This window comes from Melozone crissalis, unplaced genomic scaffold, assembly GCF_028551555.1.
Source record: "Melozone crissalis strain CALT ecotype California unplaced genomic scaffold, PUWL_Pcris_2 ptg000006l_1, whole genome shotgun sequence".
In the NCBI taxonomy this organism is placed as follows: domain Eukaryota; kingdom Metazoa; phylum Chordata; class Aves; order Passeriformes; family Passerellidae; genus Melozone; species Melozone crissalis.
In genome coordinates, this window is record NW_026535784.1 from 27,377,077 (window position 1) to 27,390,457 (window position 13,381).

Here is a 13,381-nt window from a genome sequence, read left to right on the forward strand (position 1 = left end):
TACCTGATGGGAGGGTGTAAAAAAGGATCCTTCCAGTGGTGCCCAGCAAGAGGAAAAAGGCAATGGACAGAGACTGAAGAGCAGAAAAATGTTTTTTATTGTGAAGGTGGCTGGATACTGCAACAAGTTGCTCAGGGAAGCTGTGAAGCCTTCATCCTTGGAGATATTCAAAACCCAGCTGGGTACATACCTGAACAACCTGCTCTAGCTAATCCAGCCCTGAGCAGGGGGTGGGACTGCATGGTTTCTACAGGCCTTTCCAAGCTCAAATAGGCTGTGACTCTTGTGATTTTCTAGTATCATTCTTGTAAAATATGAAACTCTTTCCTAGCTGAAGTACTGGCGTCCCTCATTGGTTTTTACTCCAGAAGCCTGGATCAGTGTCAAAGCTGGGGGGTACTGATGGTTAAAAGAATATTTTTGGGGTTTTATTTATCTGAATGGTCCCCCATGCAATATCTGGTCCATTCGTCTTTGTTAGTTTATAAAAAGCAAATGTACATCTGGAGTATAGTCTGCAGGTCATAAAACTGCATGAGATTGACACCTTCTGAACTAATCAGCTGGAAATGCATTTTTACAAGCCTCTCCACTAACATCAATCAGAGAAAGAATCTCATTTTCACCAGCCAAGATACAGGGATATGCTGTTTGTTATTTTCCTGTGGAGTTTATCAGTAACTTGCCCAGGCGAGTGACGGATGGTTATGAATCTGACTCCTTATAACTTGAGAAAACATTTTTCATTCTTTCTCTGTACTTATGTGGCTAGAGCTATCTAGTACCACTAAGTCAAGTGCTCTATTGCACTGTGTGAAGTACAGTAAAATTTCCTTTCTGAAATGGCTCTGCAAAATTATTGATGAATTTTGTTTAGCCTGAAAAATATGAGACTTAGTTCAACATTGCCTTGTCAGTTATATCACTCAAATATGACAGTGAAATTATAAAGAAAATAGAAACTCCTACAGGCAGCTGGACAGTCATTATCAGTCTCAGAAGGCTATTTATATTTTTCTGTTCTAGATGTAAGTGGTTCTGTGTATGGAAGATGTAATGACTACTTTATTGTTTTCTTCCTCAAAAGCTGACGTCTTGCTAATGTAAAAATCTTGACTAATGTTACTTTTCCCTTTGTTGTAAAATGCACTGAATTGCAGTGGAGCATGGACTGGTGATGAAATTGTTTATTTAGACAGACTGATAAAACTATCAAAACTCGGCTCTCGTGAGACCCCACCTGGAGTTCTGAATCCAGCTGTGGGGCAGCCAGTGTAGGAAGGACAAGGGGCTCTTACAGTGAGTCCAGAGGAGGCCAGGAAGATCACTGGGGGCTGGAGCACCTTTCCTGTGATGACAGGCTGAGTGACTTGGGGCTGTTCAGCCTGAAGAAGAGAAAGCTCCAAGGAGACCTTGTAGCATCCCCCAGGTACCAGAAGGGGGCCTGCAAGACCTGGAGAGGGACCTTTGGCAAGGGCAGATGGTGATGGGACAAGGAGGAATGGCTTTAGATACAAGGAAGAAATTGTTTACTGTGAGGGAGGTGAGGCACTGGAACAGGTTGCCCAGAGAAGCCATCACCATCCCTGGGAGTATTTAACACCAGGTTGGATGGTGTTTTGAGCAATGTGGTGCAGTGGAACGTGTCCCTGTCCATGGCAGGGGGGATTGGAACTAGATGATCTTTAAGGTCACTTTCAACCCAACCCTTCTCTTCTCCACGCTCTCTTTACGTGATTAAATGAGAGGAATCAAGACAGAGGATCTCCACAATGTCTGTCTGAAAAATAAGATGTATCAGTGGGACTGCTTGCTTTTGAATGGAATAAAACTGCTGGAAGGCAGAAAAGTAGAGGGACAAAGTAAGTCCTGGGCAAAAGATCTGCCAGTGTCAAGGGGAGATGGTAGTCAAGGACCTACATAAATCCTATTCTTGGTTGTTGTTGATTATAGTTGATTAAATATTTAGGCAACAAAAATCTCCATAGAGTGAAATTCACTGCCTACATAGGAAGAATATAGTTTTGGAATTATGATGCTGGCCATTCCACCAGGACAGTTTTGGTGACTGCCAAACCAAGGCAAGAGACAGGAAAGGAAAGAAAACTGTATAACCAAATCTCAGTTATCCTTACATACCTCAGAGTTTGGCAACAGGCTATATTGAATGGACTCAGTCATAGACATCAAAATCTCTGCTTGTAGGAACAGCTGGTCAGAAAAGCCAGAAAAGTACAAACAGCCCTTGATTTATTCCAGAACAGTGTGCAAGCACTGGAATTCAGCTTTGCACAATTCAAATATGAATTGTGGGGCTCCAAGTGAGTTCTCATTCCAGAAAGAAATCTTGGAGGCACTGTGGATAAGTCCCATGATATATGAACCCAGCATTCACCAGCTACCACAGATGCAATCAAAAAGCTGAAGAATAATGGGAAATGTCAGAGCACAAGCCAGAGAATCTGAGCATGCCAGAGTATCACTCCTAGTTCAAGTAGATACTTCCTGAGATTTCCTTAGCTTGGGTTTTCTTTGCACTTAGCAACTCTTCTGATATTGAAAACGTTCTGTGGCAGTAATTCCTCACTTTAATTCGCAGTCTGTTAGCATACAAACGAAAATGCAAGTTCACATCTATCCTATCACAATGTTTTGCTAAGCAACAGCTATTAGCCGCTATCAGAGAGGAGGTCCTGATTTAGACAACCTTTAGGCTGAATTTGTACCATCCTGTGACATTTCCAGAAACAGGCTGTCCTAGACTATGCAAGTAATTAAAAAAATACAGTAGTGCTAAGTATGCTTTGCTTTATTACAGTATTTATTTTAATTTCAGCAAAGAAAGAATATTAACATTCCCTTAAATCTTGCTTGTGGAAACTTGTAACTACTCTAAATAACTGGATAGGAGCTAATAAAAAGCAAACTTAACTAAGGAGTCTGTTCAATAAGGCCCCATCTAAACTAAAGAGTAAACAGCCACTCTTCCTGTTTCTTATTCTTTCTACAGTGATAGCAAAGCATGGCCCACTTTGTTCAAGTATAATAGTGCCACCTTTTTTCCCCAAGAAGACAGGCGTATTCCACCCACAGACAGCTCTCACTTCCCCCTCCTCACAAAGTCATTAGGAGTTTAATTCAGGCTAAGATCTGCTTGATGCACACTTTCCTTGTGGGATGCTAAAATGTAAAGAAAAATCCAGTCAAACACAGGGGAAAATAAAGAGTGAGCCTTAATGAGAACAGAAATTATTTCCAAGACTCTGAAAAACCTGTATTAAAAGGAAGATAAGCAATAATCATCCCATCATATGTCAATAATATCTAGAAGGGAAAATACTTAGGTATGCCTTGATGCCATTAGGATTTCCTATGGAGAATATTCCCACTGGGATCCTTAGGACGCTCATGTTCACAGAATTTGAATAATCGGTCCCAGAAAGAGCAAAGAATCAAAGGAACAGCAGACACTTTTATAAATGAACTGTGCTGATATTAATATCTGAAATATATTCTACCCAGTGTAGGATAAAGCATAAATACTAACCACAGCATATCAAACAGACAACAACTGAGATAACTTTAATTAGGTAACCACCAAGCCTAGTGAGATGTAGATCACACTACCCGCAGCCACACTATAAATTCAGCACAAGGGCTCAGATAACCTAATCTCCCATGATAAACAAATACAGCAGAAGAATACTTGTGCCATTCCCTGTAGCTGTCTGAAATTTTAATGGCTTGCTGGGAGATTAGTGGGTTGATTGCAGGAAAGGGAAGTAATACTCCTTCTCTTTCCAGGTAGCTTACAAAGGAGACTTTCTTTCCCTAGTTTTGCTAGGGATACTTCCATTTTTAATTTGATTTGTTAAATTTTAACCCTTCTTCTCAGCCACAGTTAAAGGCTGAAGTGAATACACACTGTATTGAAGCATATAAATTAAGATAAATGCCATTGACAAATAGCATTATACAGGCCAACCACAGCAAAACAAGAGCCTGGAAACCCCCTTCCTCATGCATAGCTGCATAATGATGTCCATAAAGGCAATATGAATAAAGGAAATGAGAGAGAGAAAAAGGCAACAAACTATCAGCATTAGCTATTTTTTCCTCAAAATCATTCTTCTGTCTTTAACTCATCCTGTTAGATTGTTCTGCTCCAATTCCTTGTTCCTTTTCCCCCAAAAAGCTATTATTGTTTTCAGTCTGAAGGAGCAACGTCTTTTTTCTTGCTCCATTTACAGGCATTCCTGCTCACCTTGTTCTTCCTCCTACCACTCCATTACCTGCTCCTGGCTCTTGCTGCCATATGTCACATCCTTATATGATCTTTAACATTTACTGAATCTGTTTTAGTCTACCATTGGACTTTTAATGTATTTTCCCTTTTTCTCCCCCTACATAATCTCTTGTTTTCTCCAGGTAGTTTATACTTCCACCTAGTTTCTTCTCCTCCTCGCTTCATGTTTGCAGGTTTCTCTTTTTTCCTTATCTTGTTAAGTCCTTGGCCCACCTGAGCTTAATTCCCCAAACAAGCACATTTCTGCTGGAACCTGGGTCAGACTGTTTAGGCCCCTAAGTATGGAAAACTGCCTCAAAATATGTAATACATAATGGAGAAGGATGACAAGCCAAATGATGTGTACAGTAATAAAAAGCAGCACAGTTTTAACCGTGTTACTTATTTTCCTCAGGAAGTAAATGCTGCTGTTATTTATAGTTTGTGATGTGTAAGATCCCAGCTGCAGTAGGGACAGGAGAGCAGAGAGTCAATCAGCAATTGCAGAGACATACACAGTCGAAAACGGAAAGACAAAGTCCCAGATGACTTTATCATCATCCAGAAGCCCTAATGGAGTTTTTATCTATTCTCTGAATCTGAAGGTGTTAAGCAAAAAGAATTGATGAGAGAAGGGGAAGAAAGACAGACAATAAAAGCATTATGCTAATCTAATATTGGAGTGCATTCACATTAAATCTTGTTTTTGTGGGGTTTTTTACGTGATTCTGGAATCATGCTAAGTCACAGCCCCTCCAGCTTCCCTAGACTACAACAATAATCACAGATTGATTCCTTAGGCTAGCAATCCTGCCTGCATCTCGCTGCAGATTGTTACCTGTCACCTGAATGACAGACTATGGAAAAGTAAGCCAAAAAGAAAAAAAAGGAAGAAAGACTTCTGGGAGCATCCTGTCAGTTATATGAACATTCAAAAGCTATAGAGAGGTAAGATCTCTGTAGGCTGGGTAACCAATTCTTTCCAGCAATTGCATCATAGTTCAAAGTGAACCCCCCATTTGGCCTATTCTCTTGGGATAATTTCCTTGTGAGGTCACTGAAATTCTGAACTCCTTCCTTTTTTTCCCCTCTCCAACAGTTCACTGAGTTGAAACTATGTTTTTTTCCAGTATAAAAGAACACTGCAGGGAAACAAAGGTGACACCTATTTTTCCCTAAGTACACATCTGACCTGTCACACACAGCTTGTTAGGCCTTGCTGATATGCCACAAAGAAGCACTGAAGACCATGGCATATCCTTACAGACATAAGAGCGAGTCAAATGCGTGTATGGTTCTCATGGCAGCATTTAATCACCTGACTGAAAAATCCCTGTTCCTCAACATGTTCTCCCCAGAGCTAGAGACCCATTTGGTGTCTCTTACCTCCTTCATTGTCCTTACTGTCAGTGCAGAGAGTTTCCATGGCTACGTCACAGCCTGCTCCCCTCCATCCTGGCTGGCAGACACAGTGCCAGCCATTTTGGTCCAGTGTGCACCTCCCATTGCTGTTGCACAAACCAGGGCAGCCCTCTGTTGAAACAGACAAAGAAAAAGCACAAGTGATTTAAATATTGCAACAATATAAAAAGAAAAGAAAATACAAACAAGGGACACTTACTGGGAACAGGCCTTAAGAACAGCACAAATACTGTAATTGCACATGGAGCAGAACAGCAACATTACCTGGGGAACATAATTCTTAACAAAGTGGCATCTTTGATTGGCCTGACACTTGAGACACCACTTACCTGTACAGGCAGGAAATAAATGCACCAATCCTCTAAATACCTGCAGGCCAGACAAAATTAAGTTTGGTTTTTTAATTTTTTTTTTCAAAGTAAAAAGAGATGAGTGCATAGCGCAAACACAGCTGTGTAAAATGATACATTTTTCTGTGCTCATAGAATAGATCATTATTTGCTCTATGCAGTATTGATAAATTACTGGCACCAATGATTAATCTCCCTGTTTCTATGAACAAATCCCCCCAAATTCTTAAGCAGGAAAATGGGTATGATTTAGGCAAGTAATAAAAGAGAAGGTTAACTTTATCTGGTCTCAGAGTTGCCGTGTATTCATGTGAAATTACAGTGTGTTAAATAATTGCACAAAGTATAGGCCAGTTTTAATGACTATACTTTATGCCAAAAATACATTCCTTTTCACAGAATAAGCAAAGCCCAGGAATAGTGAAGCAGCTTAGCATCTATTCTAACAAACATTAGGATTCAGGCTGCATACGGATGGGACAGGACCAACAGGATTTCCAACTCAATGTAATAGCTGTGCGTATTTGATTACTTAGGACGGACAAAATGAAATACCATAAGGACCACAATAAACATTGATAGACTGAACAAAAACACGGTAGTGACGTGCTTCAAGACAGATAGCAGAGAGTGATTTTTTGTGACAATCTCCCTAAGGCTTTTGTGCTGTTACCTTTATATCCTATCTTGTCTGCTTTTATGGCCAAGGAGGGAAAATTTGGGAAACAATTAACATAATTTAATATATCCAAAATCGATAATTGTTTTCAGTCTAACATTGCATTAAAAAAAACAGTATCTGTCACTTCCTAGTGATGAAATCTGGCATGCAGCCAACATGATCTGTATGAGAATGACAACGCTATAAATATGTAGATTTCAGTGCTCCTTATCTATGACTGTGATAAGACACTGACAGAAGCAAGTACAGATATGGCACTAACTCTCTTATGAGAAGCAGCTACAAATCAGATATTTCTGGAAACAACAATTCTCCGTAAACTTGCATCCAAAAACCCTAAGTAACTGGGTAAACAATTCTTCACTTTTTAGAACACCTATCTCTGTCAACTAACCTACTGATCCATTTTGTTTAAGCTTAGAGTGGTTTTTCAGAAGCAAGTTGCTTTTTTCTTCTAAAGAATTTTGAATTTACTGACTCCTTTCAACCTTGTAGCTCCAAATTACAAAGATACAGAAAAAAGTTATAAAGGGTGCTTAATTCTTGTCAAATCACTCATAGAAGGCAGAGAATCAGGAAAACCTCTTGTGAGGAAGGATGGGTATGCTACAGTTATGGATGTTGTGCCATCATGCCAGGCTGAAATTAGTCTTGCTACTTTTATTCCTTCAGACTGCAGCTGCTAATAGTACTTGTTAATGTACTGAGATCTATTTTTTCATAGCAGTTCTTCTATTTGACTTACAACAGACTTACATATATAATTGCAATACTGACAAAGCAATTTAGGAGTGAACTGGGTACACTCAAGACTTATTGTGTGAAAGCCTGGATATTGCCATCAATATTGTCATATTCTAATGAAAAAACACAGGGAATAGGGGAAGATACTCAGGGAAAGAGGGGTAGGAATATTTTAAACATTTTTCTAAATCAATTTTTTACCATAACTGAAGATAAAAGAATCTTTGCTGTTTCATGTTAGGTTTTTGCATCCTTGAACCTCTTAATTGAAAATGTTGCATACACTAAAAAAGATTTTTCTAGATTCATACAAGACACAAGTCATAATTTCCTGTAGATTTTCTACATTCAGATAATCAAAAGCTTAAAAGTCTCAGGAAATCTATTGATATATCAGTATATAAACACACACATCTCTATATTTGATCTGTTCTTTAGAACTAATGACACTCGTTCTGTGACAAAAGTATCATTGGCTTTGTTTCCTTGATATTTAGGGTTTTGTAGGCAGAGGTTCAATGACAAAACTAACAAAAAAAAAAAAGGTACAAACAGCAAATGAATACTATCTTCAGTTATTGGTTCAGATTAAATCTAATACATGTATACAGTTTGTTCATAAATGTATAATTACTGATAAAGTGTTACCAAACAACAAAAGCAAAATTTTGAGATGAGTTGAAAGCCATATGAATTATATATATAATCCATGGAATGTATGTAGGAGAAGATTCTTTTGCCCAGACTACTATGTTTTTAACTATATATTAATATTTAAAAAAAAACCCCAAGATAGAGATAAACTAGTAGATAAAGGCATGTCAAAGAGAAAATATACAGTACCTTTCACTATCTTATCCAAATAGTGAGCTTGAGAATTAAAAAGAAAAAAAAAAAAAAACAGACAGACATTTCAGAAGTGTCACATGAAACAAGAATTGTTCAGAATTCACATGCAAATCAAGCAGGTGCACCTGACATGAGAGGTCTTACATTACAAAATGAAAATGTATTTCAAGGCTTTTAAAAATGCAAGAAATTCTCTTTTCAGCAAGCATCGTCATGAATCAATGAAACTGTTTTAGAAAGTAGGCCTGCAGAAGCAAAAGGGAAGCTACATTTCTGAGACTACATTTTCTTCTGACTTGTCTTGCCATGCTTTGATTTTTTTTATATAACAAAAATATAATCAAAGCTACCTTAAAAATTCGATTTTCAACACAACGTAAGAGCAACTCCTTAGCATATGAGCTTTAAAACACCAACCACACAGAAGATTTTTGATTTGCAGGTCACTCGTAACCCTGACAGCATAACCAGCACATTATCTTATTTCTCAATGGATTAACAGGATTCTTAGGAGGGTTTTTTTTTCTTCTGCTTCAATTCAGTCACAGTTATTCTTCTAAGCACACAAACCAAGTATGTAAAACAAGCTGAATTGTAAATAAGGGGTGGAAGAGGGCATAGTGAGGTTAGTAGTGTGATGATCCATTTCATTTTGAAAAGCAGGTGAAAATTAAACAGGCTTTAGATGTATAAAAATAAATAACACCGTATATACAAGAATAGCAAGACTTCTTTTTGTAAGTTATGACACTTAAGATTTCACAAAAGATTTGAGGAGGCAGATGGATGAATGACATACAGAGCATAAGAAGATTTCAAGCAGCAGGGCCTACTTTTAATACATGAGACACAGCACAGATGGGTAACATATTCCCTCCTTCCTTCCAGGAAATAGACATCAACTGCAGTTGTGTGAAAGGGGTTAATGTCATCCAGCAAAGCCACCAGGTCCACTGCAGGCTACCAAAGCCAGCCAGCCAGCCATGCCCAAGGAGATGGGAGACTGCAGATCACGGCAGTGGGGACAGCCAAGCTGAGCCAGGAATGTTGGACTCCATCCTCTGCTTTTGCTGGGGACAAGGTCTCTCAACACAGCCCCCCCAGCCTCTTTCCTTTAAAACTTGACTTTCCTAAATCCCTCATGGATGATGGCCCCTGTCTGGCAAGTTCTCTGTCATTGCTAGGATCCCTTTGGGTGGGTAACAAAGGCCTTTTCTGCAGTTTGGATGAAGAGAAAAAAGCTGCTCTGGACTCCAAGGAGGGAGGTGATATATATCAGGAGGCAACTGCTGCAACTGCTACAACTAAAAGGAGAAAATTTTCTAGTTCCTTTTTCTTGAAGAAAGTGTCAGGTGTCCACTATTCAGCTTTTTTCTGCTTTTCCCCTATAACATTGAGGTTAATGCCAGACAAATTAAGATGAAAACATCAATTACAGAACATTTAGAGCAGCAGCAACAAACTAGGTAGCTTTTCACATTAATCACAAACAAAAAGAAATATGATACAGCTACATTTCAGGGTGGATCAAATTCTTCTCTTACTCATCCAGTATAATTCCCCTTGCTTCTACACAGCTTAAAACATGGTTTAGTATGTGTGGAGGAATAATCAAGCTCTATTTCATAAAATGAAAGCAATCAAGTCTGTCTGGGGAATTCATCTATCCACCAGTAAAACATTAAATGCCTCTTCAAGTGTAAGGATAGGTAACAGAACATTAAAAAAACCTCCTAGGCAACTGAAAACAGTCCCTGTAATCCCAAGTCCCCCACACTATTTATTTTCAGAATCCAATCTTCATTAAAAAACCCCAAACAAACAAACAAACAACAACAAAACCCCCAAACCAACGCCCCCCCACAACCCCAAGAGAGATTAGGAAAATGTTCTTTTCAGATTTTCTTTTTTATCCAGCAGTCTGATAAGAAGTCAGCTCCAAACCACAAAACTGTAATTCTCAGAAAACAAGTTCTACCTTCCAGCATCCTTTTACTCATGGTCAGCTGACATTAAGGACAATGTTAGAAACTGTTTTGGTTAATATGCAACATTATAGAAAAACCACAAAGCAGAAAATGAATGACAAAAACTATGTAACTTTGCAGTGAAGTTTAACTAGCCATGCTGTCTTCCTTATCTTCACGGCACCGCAACTGAAAGAGGAATGAACCTGTGTGGAAATACCAAGTACAAGCCTTTTCCCCCCTCTGTATAGAGAATCCTAGGTGGGATTTGGAGCACTTCAGTAGGATGGAGCATCTCAGCAGGCGCTCCTTGCAAGGTATTTACACATCTGGCACATAAAGGTTATATAAAATTAAAAAGTCTAATTACAGACCAGACAATATACCTACAAGAGTTTTCTTGCAGAGTTTAAGACTGTGCCATTTAAATCTTGCTATTATCTCCAGAAGTAGAAGGACTTCACATAACTCCAAGTGGAAAAAAGAAAAACAAAAATGAAGACAAGATTTGTACATTTTCTAGGCTACTCAGAGCCCAAGAAGATCTAAAGTGGCATTCAAAATTCATACAAAATAAAACAGAAATGATGCCATTAATCTGTGTGGGTCTTTATATAAATATGTGGCAGATAAATGATGTTACTAAGAAACAGTAACAGTCAGGCAAATTCACACTTAAGACATATTTCTTAACTGGTCAGAATCCTGACTTTAAAAAAAAATTATTTAATGTCTCCCATTAGTTTCCTATCAGAGATGTAAGCCAGTGTCTTCCTTACTCATATACTGCTTCCTCCAGTTATGACAGAATAGCCTAAGAATAAAAGTACATATTAAATCTATTTATTCCAATCAGCTCCCGTTTAAATCAGCATGAGTCACATACCCATTGATTTGATGTTCCTTAATTGGTCCTTATAGCACTGCTTTATTCTGATTATTCTGTCATTTGGCACAAATGGTGACATGCTTCTAAATGGTGTACAGTGAATTTACATCTCTGTTAGTTTAAATCATTACTCTCCATCAGATATCTTCACCCATCATAATCTTTGTAATCTGTACACTAGACTGCAACATGCCCCATGTTTTTGCAATGTATATAAAGGCCTGTTACAGTGTCAATTCAATAGCTTGAGAGTCATGAATTACTTTGCCCTTGCCTCATTTCCACTAATACAATCACCTCTCTCCCTTCCTTACTGCATTACCACCTCTTCCTCTAAAAGAAAACAGAAGGAGAAGATAGAAAGAGAAAAGAGAACCAAAGGGGGGGGGAAGAAAAGAACCAAAGTAGGGAAGAAAAGAGAGATGACGAAGAAATAATTTCAGTATTGGCAACAATGAAGAACGCTGTTCTGCTCCTCTCAGAGCAAGCTCTGCTTCGCTTCCTCTCCTCATCCCCCACAACTCCTTACTGTACTTCCCATTTCCTGGGGAATGACTGCAGAAGGATCTCTGCTGCTCACACAAACTCCATGCTCTCTACAGGAACATGTGAAGGACATTCCTTGCATCAGTCATGTTTACATTCCTACATAACCTTGCACCAAGTGTCACACAGTGAGACAGCAGGTTTTTCTTGGAATGAAAACTGACCATAAGCAAACTACGCTATCTTGTTACCATACTATTTCCCTTAAGCTTTCCACACATTTATCTGTTTAAAGGTAGAAAGTTTTAATATTTTCACTTATTTTTATTAATCTTTTGTATTTGTATAAACTTTGTTTACAATCCATATGCCAAAAACCCCTGAACACATCAGAAGAATATTATGACAGTAGCCATGTCGAGCATCCAAAATTTAGGCAGTGATGGATTTATGGCTACCTGTGCAAGTTTTATACATTTTTCCCTTGTGAATGTGCAGAGCTCACAGTCCTCATTCAGCACTCATTCTCTCACAAACAACAAACAGCTGATGCCCTAACAGGCACACTAGGCTGACCTAAACAAAGAAGCAACAGTTCTCTTTCAGAGTTTCCTATTACCTTCCTCCTTAAGTCACAATTATTTAACACACTAGCTTCATACTACTGTTGTGAAGAGAACTGGTGTTGTTACCTCATTTTACCAGTAACTAAAGCACAGAAACATCAGAGTGAGAAATCTCCATTCACTTCACTACAAGCACCTCTGATGTGATTTTCTGCAATACTTAGAATTATATAGTGTTTCATACGGGAACCAACATTTTAAGCAAATCACACATGTGCAAATCTTGCTCCCAGAAAGTGAAGAACAGTCAGAGAGAACTTCTTTACAGTCTGTACTTGTGAGCAACTAACAGAAAATATATGTTAGAATCAAGAGTGGAATCCAAGTCTTCAAAATCATCCTTAACCAGTTCATCCTGTGCATCAGTCTCTTATGAACATTACACCCTGTGCAGCCAAGTAGTGGCAGGGGATGAGGTGCACACTTTATCAGGGGTTTCACAGGTACTTGCCAGCAGAAGAAAAAACTTACTGAAAGCTTTAGAGAAAATGTAGTTTTAAACAAGTTTTGGTGCTTGTTTTGGGGAATTGGTACAAAACTCAGGGCTGACAGTTCTGTCTGGCTTTTCTAATCTACTCAATACTCAGTCCACGGTGGTTTGCTTCTTCTGATGTGGCTACCAGATCACCCTCATTTCCTCGCATTTCCACCCAGCCATAGTTAAACTATTTTGACAATTAAACCCACATTTTGAACATAAAACCCCAAAACAGCCTTGTATTATTTAAACCCAGCATTTCTTATCCTAGGGAATACCATACTGATTCCTTTAGGCAACTGCTTTCCCTCCCAAAGAACAACTAAAAAAAGCATGCATCCATATGCAAATTCAGAGCCGCTCCATGCCTCTACCAAAAACTTACAGAAGTCCAGAATTCACAAAATTTTAAAGCTACTCTTGTAGCCTGTCTTTAGAAAGGTTTACTCATGTCAAATTCAGCATCTCCTACTGTGTTTTCTGCCTGGCAAACTGCTTCCTAACTTGGATTTGTGCAGCTGATTATTCTTAAGGATAGAAGCCAGCATTTGTTGAATTGCACCTTATTTTTCTGCATAGTCTGTGCTATTTGTTAAAGTAATT

The 13,381-nt window shown here is 38.7% G+C and overlaps 1 protein-coding gene across 21 annotated transcripts in view; it reads right to left on the bottom strand.

Annotated features, from left to right (window-relative positions):
* The window catches only part of TENM3 (teneurin transmembrane protein 3), a 1,290,863-nt gene that overhangs the window by 58,595 nt on the left and 1,218,887 nt on the right, over positions 1 to 13,381 (bottom strand). For all 21 annotated transcript variants that reach the window (XM_054295903.1, XM_054295906.1, XM_054295901.1 and 18 more), the window contains 2 exons: positions 8,327 to 8,353; positions 5,672 to 5,818 (listed from right to left, as the gene is read on the bottom strand). In XM_054295903.1, the coding sequence (XP_054151878.1) occupies positions 5,672 to 5,818; positions 8,327 to 8,353 (174 nt within the window). The remainder of the gene's footprint in view (positions 1 to 5,671; positions 5,819 to 8,326; positions 8,354 to 13,381) is intronic.